The sequence below is a fragment of the Cicer arietinum genome, chromosome 4, assembly GCF_000331145.2.
Source record: "Cicer arietinum cultivar CDC Frontier isolate Library 1 chromosome 4, Cicar.CDCFrontier_v2.0, whole genome shotgun sequence".
Lineage (NCBI taxonomy): Eukaryota > Viridiplantae > Streptophyta > Magnoliopsida > Fabales > Fabaceae > Cicer > Cicer arietinum.
In genome coordinates, this window is record NC_021163.2 from 23,668,039 (window position 1) to 23,678,015 (window position 9,977).

At 27.6% G+C, this 9,977-nt stretch overlaps 1 protein-coding gene across 1 annotated transcript; it reads right to left on the bottom strand.

The window, feature by feature from the left end:
- Window positions 1–4,342: 4,342 nt before the first annotated feature.
- Window positions 4,343–7,666, bottom strand: LOC101515109 (trihelix transcription factor PTL-like). The gene is made up of 2 exons (XM_004497549.4): window positions 6,958–7,666; window positions 4,343–5,854 (listed from the first exon to the last, which is right to left on the bottom strand). The coding sequence occupies exons 1-2, from the start codon at window positions 7,425–7,427 to the stop codon at window positions 4,819–4,821; spliced, it is 1,506 nt and encodes a 501-aa protein (XP_004497606.1). The 5' UTR covers window positions 7,428–7,666; the 3' UTR covers window positions 4,343–4,818.
- Between the last annotated feature and the right edge of the window lie 2,311 nt (window positions 7,667–9,977).

Below are 9,977 nucleotides of genomic sequence, written 5' to 3' on the forward strand. Positions count from 1 at the left end.
TATATATATATACATATATATATATATATATATATATACACACATGTTATTTAGAGTATATTCAATTGACATATTTTAATAGATTTGACAATATTTAATTTTGGGGACTAATTTGTCATTTCTTAAATAAAAAAGTGAAAATATATGATCCCTAAAACCAGAAAGAATATATTAAATTACAAATATGAATGGTCCTTCAACCCAATATATACAACAAATTAAGAAAACTAAGCAGAAATCAACATGAGTGCAATTAACAAACTACAACCCTCTTTGAGCTAATTAATTTGCTTATCACATTATATGTGCAAAGTATTTATATATTTTAATTGTTGATGATTAATTTTGATCGAAAAATTCAATTAATAATCTTCTTTTTAACCATATGTTTCAATTTATAAAGGTCGAACTTAAAACTTTACATAAAGATTAATTCTTAATATTTGTTAGTTTATTCTTGAGACGTAGATCGAACCCACCTTATAACTCTCAACTCCTAAATTCCTCTCTCAATTCCATCCAAACCACTCAATACACCCTAAAAGAAAGTAACTACCTAATTATAAGATCCAACAAATTAGGTTTAATTGCAATCCATTCATATAAGAGACTATTGCTCCGAATTGGCCCTTCAGCCAATACATAAATCTAATTATCTAATTATGTTTAATTGCAGTTTTTATTTCTCCATTTTTATTAATTTATGAAATTAGTCCTCTTATTTTAAAAGTTAACCCTTTCGGCTCCTCATTCAAATTATTTTTACTAAAAATTGGTATTTTGAGGTATTTGTAATAATGTGACATACAATTTCATGATGTAGAACTATCTTGAGATATCTCATGATGTAGAATCTCATTCATAAGTTGAAATTGAAGTTTTTAAACGGCCTTATTGCTATTGTATGAGTATTAATAATTCATCATCGTTGTATCATATCTCATATTATTTAAAAAATGTGATATCATTATTTTTAATTAAAAATTGTAAGGGACTAAAACTGTCGAATTTTAAAATAAAAAACTAATTTTATGAATTAGTAAAAACAGGAGATTAAATATGCAGTAAAACAATCTAATTAATTATCAACCATGTAGAAAATCTTGTAAAAAATATTACAATTATGCCTATGTTTTTAGATTTCCCATATATAGCATTGAATGTCAAACCATTGTCAACTCTTTTATCTTTTAGCATTTGGAGACAACACCACATAACCCAACTAAAAACAACATCAACTATAGTGGTGGAGTTAAACCACATCAAATCAAATAAACAAGCAAAGCTTTCATTTTCATTGTAAATGCTTACATACTATGGTTTTGTATAATTGAGATGTATACACGATGGTAGAGTTGTCAGAATCACGTTCAATCGCTATAATTTAAGTCGTCGTAATTTTCAAAAATTATAAATTATAATTTTTACAAAATTATAGTAGCTCACCGTACGTGATGATAATTAACAGTTCCACCGTGATACTAAATATAGATTAAATTAAATTTAGAACACTATAACTAGATTTATTTTATGAATAAAATTAAAACTCGATACACTAGAATTTATAATACTCAGACAATATATATCAATCACATGAAGTAGACCCCTTGTTCACAGCTAACCCTAAATGAACATATAATAAAAAGAGGGGAAATTAAGTGCACGAGTATGTAGTGGTGTTGGTATAAATCACAGTCAAGTAGCATGGACCACATAATGCACTGTCAAGTGTGTCGCTGGAGGAAGAATTGTTTAGCTATACCGTAATGTATGGCTTTTTTGGGTACATGTGCTGCAATGCATTGCTGTATGATATTGATTGATCTTGCAAAAACAATGGTAACACTGTATACTCATTAATTTATATAAACCTATCAAGTCCAGTACACTATATATATATGTCCTTCAAGAATTTCATGGACCATATTACACATGATTGTGTGTGCGTGTGTAAAATCTCAGTTGCAGTTGTACTTATGGAACCCAAACATGCATGTTTTGTTTTTCATTCACAAATCTAAACATAATTTCGTCATAGAAAATGGAGTTCATACTATGATTGTTTCATTATTAATTATTATTGATCAAAATTTAAATTTAATTTAAATTCATTTTATGTTTAGAAATATAAAAAAGTTTCCTATTCCACTTTGCCATTAATTGTCATATTATTTACATTATATTATACTTAAATATATTAAACTCTTATTCAAGTTAATTGGGGGACTACCCTTCATTCCCTTTTCCTTTCGTTTTTCATTCTTTTTCTTCCAAAGTGCTCCCTCCTAAACTCTCAATTAGAGTCTAATTAATGGCTTAATTCCTTGTAATTGCAGCCAGCTGTCGAATGCAACTCTAGTTGTAAGGATATGGAGAAGGGTTTTATAAAAGACCTCTTAGCTAAGGTTTGGTACCTGGTAAACAAAATCTTGTGTAATGTTGTTTTGTTGTATAACGTACATTCATTTTTTCAATTAGCCACGCAATTTAATACTTTTAGTTTATTAAAGAATCGTAGCTAGGGGCACTTATCATAATTCGGTCATGTGACGATCACCACTATTATTCTTTACTGATCACTAGGCATAATTAATTTAAAAATATTTAAAGAAAAGTTTAGATATGATTGGGTCTTAGAGACTAATCATATGAATAAGAAAAGTTTTAATGCTGAAAAAAAATTAATAGGTAAACTTTTGTATTACTAATAAATGAGATCTTTATTTGGCAATGAAATTTGAACTCAGGTAATAAGGTATAAATCAAATAATTATATTGTTTGGTTCATTTATTATTTTTGTAAGGCATTCTCAAATAAATCTTTGAGATTATGATTATTTCAAAAAAGTATCTGCCTATCAAATTTTACTTATATTATATTAGGAACTAAATTAATAGTAAATGATTAAATATAGAGGATAAATTGATAATAAATTATTAAAATAAATAATATAATGGATAATAAATAGTTAAATATAAAGACAAATTTGACCGTTTAATAGAGTGAATAACATTTTTAAAATATTTATAATCAAAAGACATATTTCAGAACATTCCACAAAATTAGTGACTAATATGGTGGATTGTTCATTTATTAGTTCAAGGATTGAATTTATATATAAAAAGTTGGCTTTCAAGGGTATATGGAAATTCTTTCTAGTTACACATAAGTAAATCTAGCTTTTTTTTGACAAAATAAATAAATAAATCTAGCTGAATGGCTACTAATTAAAAGAATTCCTTCACACATGGGTAAATTAATTGGTTGAGTTCTTGTTGATTTTAAGTGAAGTTAATTAACAAAGGAAAGAGAGATGGAAAGAAAAAAAGCATGTATATCAATATTTACTAGTACAGGATAAACCAAATGTATATAAAGACTTAAACTTAAACTCCAATAAATATATCCTCCCAATTTTTTTCTCTCATATTTTCTGAGTCTTTAAATCTCAACTCTTAATCAACTTTTTTTTCCCATTTTTGTAATTAAAATTCCAAAAATTCTCTCTTTTAGAGGTCTATATCTAACACATATTTTTTTTTTTTTTTGCTTAAGAGAATAATAATCCATGTTAAGAGAGACTTAATACAGTAAAGTCTAAATTTACTATTGTTATTTTAATCTTTAATTTTTTTTTTCTCTCAATAATGTTTTATGACCTCCTTTCATGATCAAACAATGCTACACTAAATATGAAAACTTCAATCTCATCTCTTCATAAAATAAAGACTTTAAATGTATTTTCGATGACTGAAACAAGATTTTTTATCCCCTAAGTTTAAATCTTAGAATTTTGATCATCTGCTTCAAATTTTTAGGATATTTTCATACAATTCTATTTAAAATTTATTTTTCTGATTTATCATATTCATTAACAATGAAAATTATATTTGATGACAAAATATTATTGATTTGGACCAAAAACTCTGTTACAAATATTTTTAATATTTCATAGATCAAATATAAATTTATTTTTTTAAAATTCACACTTTTTAATTAAATTCTACATCGCCACATCATTAATATAATTCAACAATTAATAAATATGTCACGTTATAAAAATAAAACCTTAAATTAAATTATGGCAACAAGTCTTAAAACTGAGATTAAAATGGTGAATTTAAAAATGGAAAAACTAAAACCATATTTGAGTTAAAATAATGGAGCAAAATTACATTTAAGTTTAAAATAAAAACTACTATTTCATGAAGAAAAAAAATAGTAATAAAAATACTACTAACAAAGGAAAAGAATTTGCTTCCTTATACCTGCACTACACAGAAACCAAAAACCTGCATGCACTGTTTAACAGAAAAATCACAGAGAAAGAAGCATGAGGGATGAAAGGAGAAAAACAGTAACCAACTGATGCAAACATAATTGAAGTGTCGTCAAACAAAGTAACAATAATACAATATCAATTCCATCTTCATGCATAAAAGTACAAAAATTAACTCACCTGAATTGGTGTCATATTCCAAAGAAGCAAGTGAACTTTGTCACTTCTTCTCCATCACTAAACTTGAACACGTTATTTTTTTCTCCTAGAAATTCCCATAAACACATTAAGATTGATCACTTAGTAATAACCATCAATCTCTATACATAAACCCTCTTCAGTTAGCATTAAATCTATGATTTTAAATTGCAGTCTGTAATTACAGCCGTAATACTGTCGATTTTGAAGTCTCTACAATGATATTGCAGTTGTAATCATTTTTCTGCATCTGCAATATAAAGATTTGCAGCGTAACTACTACAACCGTAATTTAAAACCATAATTTAAACATACAATTAATCAACCTAAACCATTTCACTCAATGGTTTTGGTTTTCTTTATTGATCTTCAATCCAAAATTCTCCCACAAATTTCCACCCTCACTAATCAAGAAGGGAAAGCTTCCAACATTGGAATTGGAAGGTGAAGTACCATCATGATCAATATTCCTTTGTAGCTTCACAATACTCTCCTCTCTTTGTTGATCATTAACATCACAATAAGTACTTCCTTGATTATTATACATAGAAGATTGTTCATTATTATCAAAGTAAAAACAACTTCTTGTTTTCTCCTTTCTCTTCTTGTTCCCTTCTTCAGATTCAGCTTCATTCATCTTTTCAATGTTGTTTTGAATCTCATGATGACTTTCCATTATAACACCTTCATCATGATCATGATCTTCAACCTTCATTAACATTTCTCTTCCATTAATATTCTTCAAAGCTTCCATTAAAGCAGCATCCCTAGCTTCAATCCATGCTCTCTCATTAGCCCAAAATTTTTGTTCCCTTTCTACCCTTTTCACCTCTTGTTTCCTCCACTCTTCATCTCTTAAAACCCTCTCCTTTTCCTTCTCCTCAAGTGTCTTCACAAGCTTACTCAACCACTCCTCTTGCTTCTCCACAAGCTTCTTCATTTGTGAATCAATGAACTCTTTTATCTTCACCTTCCAACTCCTTCTTCCACTCTTTCTCTTCCTCCTCTTATCATTGCTTTGATCATTGTCATCATCATCACATGATGATGTGTCAAAATCAGTTGAGTTAGTGAGACTTAGGCTATGATCATCACAAATATTCTTATTGTTACTATTATTAATATTATTATTGTGATGAAAAATCTCTTGATTTTTTTGGAAATTGAAGTTGTTGACAAAATTGGTTTCTGGTAAACAAGTTGTGTTACTGTTTTCACCATATAAAGCTTCAAGTTGACGAAAGAATCTGTAATGCTTCCCATCATGTCTTCCAGCTTTACCTTCTTTTGTCTTCTTGTAATATTTGTAAAGGTTCTCAAATTTCTCTCTGCACTTTTTTCCACTCCTTTGGTATCCATGTTCTTCGCACATTATCCTATAACCACAATCAAATTAGTTAGCCAAATGGGTTTGCAAAAAACCCTTCAAAAAATCAAATTTATGAATCATGAAATATTCTTTTATAATCCTCTCCATTAGTAATTAATATTCTTAGTATTTTTATTAAATTATTTGGATCGGTGTGTAAATCTTGTGGAATGTATTTCTTTAATGTAATCTTTTTAATTATTTTGATTAGAAAAACAAAAAAAAACTTATATCCCGCATGAATGATGAAATATTGATGAGGTCATAGTATAGGGAAGAAAATAGAAATAGAATATATAGAACCCTAGTTTAGGTGAGAAGTGTGTGAAGAAAGTTTATTTCTTAAAGATGTCACATATGTGATGTGACGATGAGGTATGTAAAAATTAATAATTTTATGCAATGCCATGCAGTGACGTTTTTGTGTTCTTTGTTAGCTAGTTATGGAAAACATTAGTATAGCATAGGACAAGTCAATTGGTATAGAGAGAGAGTTTTTGATGGAAGAGCTAATTAAGTAGCCTTGCCTCATGTTGATGTCATTTCATAGAGATCAAATCAAAGAGTACAGGTGCAAGCAAGCAAGCAAAGGGATACATTGGAATATGGTCAATGAATTTTGAAATTAATTAATATATGATGAAAAGAAATTTAATAAAAGGAAACAAATTTTGCACTTAAAAGAGGGGTACAAAGTTTCAAAGTGGAAATCGAGACAGCGGTAGAACTATACTAAACTTGGTATGTAAACTTAAATGCTTCTCTAGCTTTGTACAAGATTATTAATATAATTAATTATTTATTATTTTCATTTGAATTAAGCTTAACAAAATTCCACACCATGATGATAAATTCCTTTCTCGAATCCCTAGCGACAAAATTAACGCCAAGTGCAGTCTTGTCATCTCATTATTTAGCAAATCCCAAAAAATTACTAGCTACATACATATGTACATCAAATCTACAATCTAGAAGTAGCATTTTGTCCCTAATTTGTTTTTTCTTAAATTTATTATTCATAGTAACCAAACAAAAATACAAAGACTATCATTTTGAAATGATTAAAAATTATAATATATAATAAAATAAAAATGAGTATATAGAAGATACCTAGAGACTTCATCCCACAAGGGACCTTTCTGATTAGCTTCTTTAAATTTAGGGTCAAGACGAGATCTGATCTCAAGAAGAGTAAGTGTTTCTTGTCTGGGCCATCTTCCAGTGGATGCGTCTCCACCGATACATCCTGCGGTCTCAGGAGTTGAAACTGAAACACTTGTTGTTGTTGTTGTTGTTGTTGTTGGAGGAAGAGGAGGAGGAACAATTGTATTCATGCTAGTATTGAAATCTTCAAGTACTACTCCACGATGACCTAACATCATCATCTCGTACTGTTGTTGTTGTTGTGGAGTGACCAAAGCTGTTAGATTCCGATGACCGGGAAAAAACTCCTCCGATGAAGGGAACCTTGTTCCGTTCACTAGTTGTCTTAGATCAGTTGTTATGTCTCCATATTGTTGTTGTTGATGGTGATGATGGTGGTGGTGACCATGATTGTTATGGTGGTCTTCCATTTTCATGTATGAAAGGGTAGCTAGCTAGGGTATAGTTCAAAGAGAGAGAGAGAGAGAAGAAGCGGCAGAGTCGGATCCTGTCTTGCAGAGAAAAGGTTGAAATTTTTTTAAGCTAAGGACAATGGTATGGTCCCATGTTTGTGTATGAGAATGAGAGTGAGTGAGTGAGTGAGTGAGTGAGAGAAGAGGAGACTCTCTTTCTCTTTCTCTTTCTCTTTCTCTTTCTCTCTCTCTTTATTATACTATATATCATATAATTATATATTTTGAATATCGAAATATATATACATACACTGCTATTATTAAAAGGTTGTCAAAAACTTGCTTCATCCACACAGAGGGTAGGGATAACAATTTTATTTACTCATATTACTTCAATAGTTCACGTTCGCGTCTCAAGGTTATTTGATTTGTAATCTTTTCGAATTTTATTTTTTTATTTTTTCATTTTAATGGATTTTAAGTACCTTTTATTTAAGATCATTAATATAATGTTTGCTTGTAAAAAAATACATATGTGGCATCATCCTATATTCTATATAAATAATGTGTTTAGTATAGACCTCTCAAAAATAAAATAGTTTAAGGATAGACCATTATTATTTTTAATAAAAAATGAATTTTATAATATTTATTAAAAATAACAAAAGCAGCTTTTGTATCAGAACTATACTTGTTAGACAACTTCTATATAAATGTTTCAAAATTATACATAAAATTTTTTATTGATCAACCATAAAATAATTTCTATGAAAGATTTGGCCACCATCTCCATCCTAAATTTTATTGAGAAAAAATACACAAATTAAGAGGTACTCTATTTTTCTTATTAAAAAAGGACACTCTATTTGACATCAAAAAATCATTTTTTTAATAGTATATACGTGTGTATTAAGTAGTGTACGTTTATGTGTAGTGTGTGTTTATTTGGCTTTTTGAAACAACAATATGTTGCTTCCTTCTCTGTCTTTGTTCCGTACAGTTTGGACATTGAGTTGGACTTTAGAGTAGTGCCTTTGGAGAAGGAGTGACTTAGGGGAAACCAAAGAGGCCAGAGCCCTAAGGATTTTCATAAATTTATTGACGCATTTAATTATTTTTATAGGTAAAATATTATAGTTTATTTATCCAAGACATAACTCAATTAAAAATATTAAGATTATTGAGTTTGATATTTTGTCTTTGAATTTTAATTAATTTTACCATTTTGTCTATAGATAAAAAAAATTATGATTTATTAATAAAAAATATATTTATTTATTAGATTGAATAATTGATCTAGTTCTTTTTAATACTTTATCTCAAATGAAATATAAAATAAAAATAATATTTAAAAAAGATGATGTATTTTGAATAAATTTGTAATCAAATACATATTTGAACTATCATTTTTATTTATATTTTATTAATAATTAAATTTTATATCACTATTACATTACCTTTTTTGGGAGCATCGACTTAATTGTTTTAAGGTCAAGCATCCAAATTATTCATTCAAATATATATATATATAATTTCATTACTTCCAATATCGTCATTTTCTATGTATTTCTTGTTGTAAGTAGCAAATAAAATTTGTCAAATTTATCACATTAATCCTTAAAATAAACAACCGAGAAACATGGACCAATGCTTACAAGAAGTAATTAGTTTTTTTAGTATTTTATTTTAAGTGAGATCAAATTTATGTAGGATTCTTTATCACCGTAACTACCAAGCAAATCTTATATCTCATGACTACTCATAAAATATTAACTGCGTACTATGCATTATTTTTAGAATAAAGGGACATTTTGGTCCTTGAAAAAATATGCGGGATAAATTAGTCCCTTACAAAAAAAAATGACCCTTTTGTAGTTCTTAAAAAAATAAATAGGGACAGTATAGTCCATAAACCACATGATCTATTATTGAATTGTATGAAAACAAATAACATGTATTGTTAAGTCATTAACAATACTAGTAAATTTTTTATGCGACCTTTAACAAAAATCATAAAAAGACAATTTACTCCCTCATTTGAAAATCAAATAAAACAGAAATTAAAAAACTTAAAAAAAAACGACACAAACATCGAAGTTGAAACACAAAAAATATTTAAACAGAGAAAAACTCTTGACCAAATTGTCCTAAAGAAAATTGTTGGAGGGCCTAAAAGTCTCATTATATTTGTTTTCAATACATGTGATTCATTATATGCCGATTATTAAAAAAATTGATAGAAGGACAAATATATCTTAATTTATTTTAAACAAAATATAAAAATAAAACTTAAACGTCAAATTTATAGCACTATAATTTAGAGAGAAAAGAATAGGTATGCACGTCCAAAAGTGAGAACAAAAAGTTAAAGATATTTTTAATAATCTTTTATTACATAAATATAAAGAATTTTTCCTTAAAGAGAAAATAATAGTTATAAAAAAAACATGAAAAGTTTTTTTTATCTTTTTTATTATAGATGTTATATTTTAATATATATATATATATATATATATATATATATATATATATATATATATATATATATATATATATATATAGAGATCAAATTGT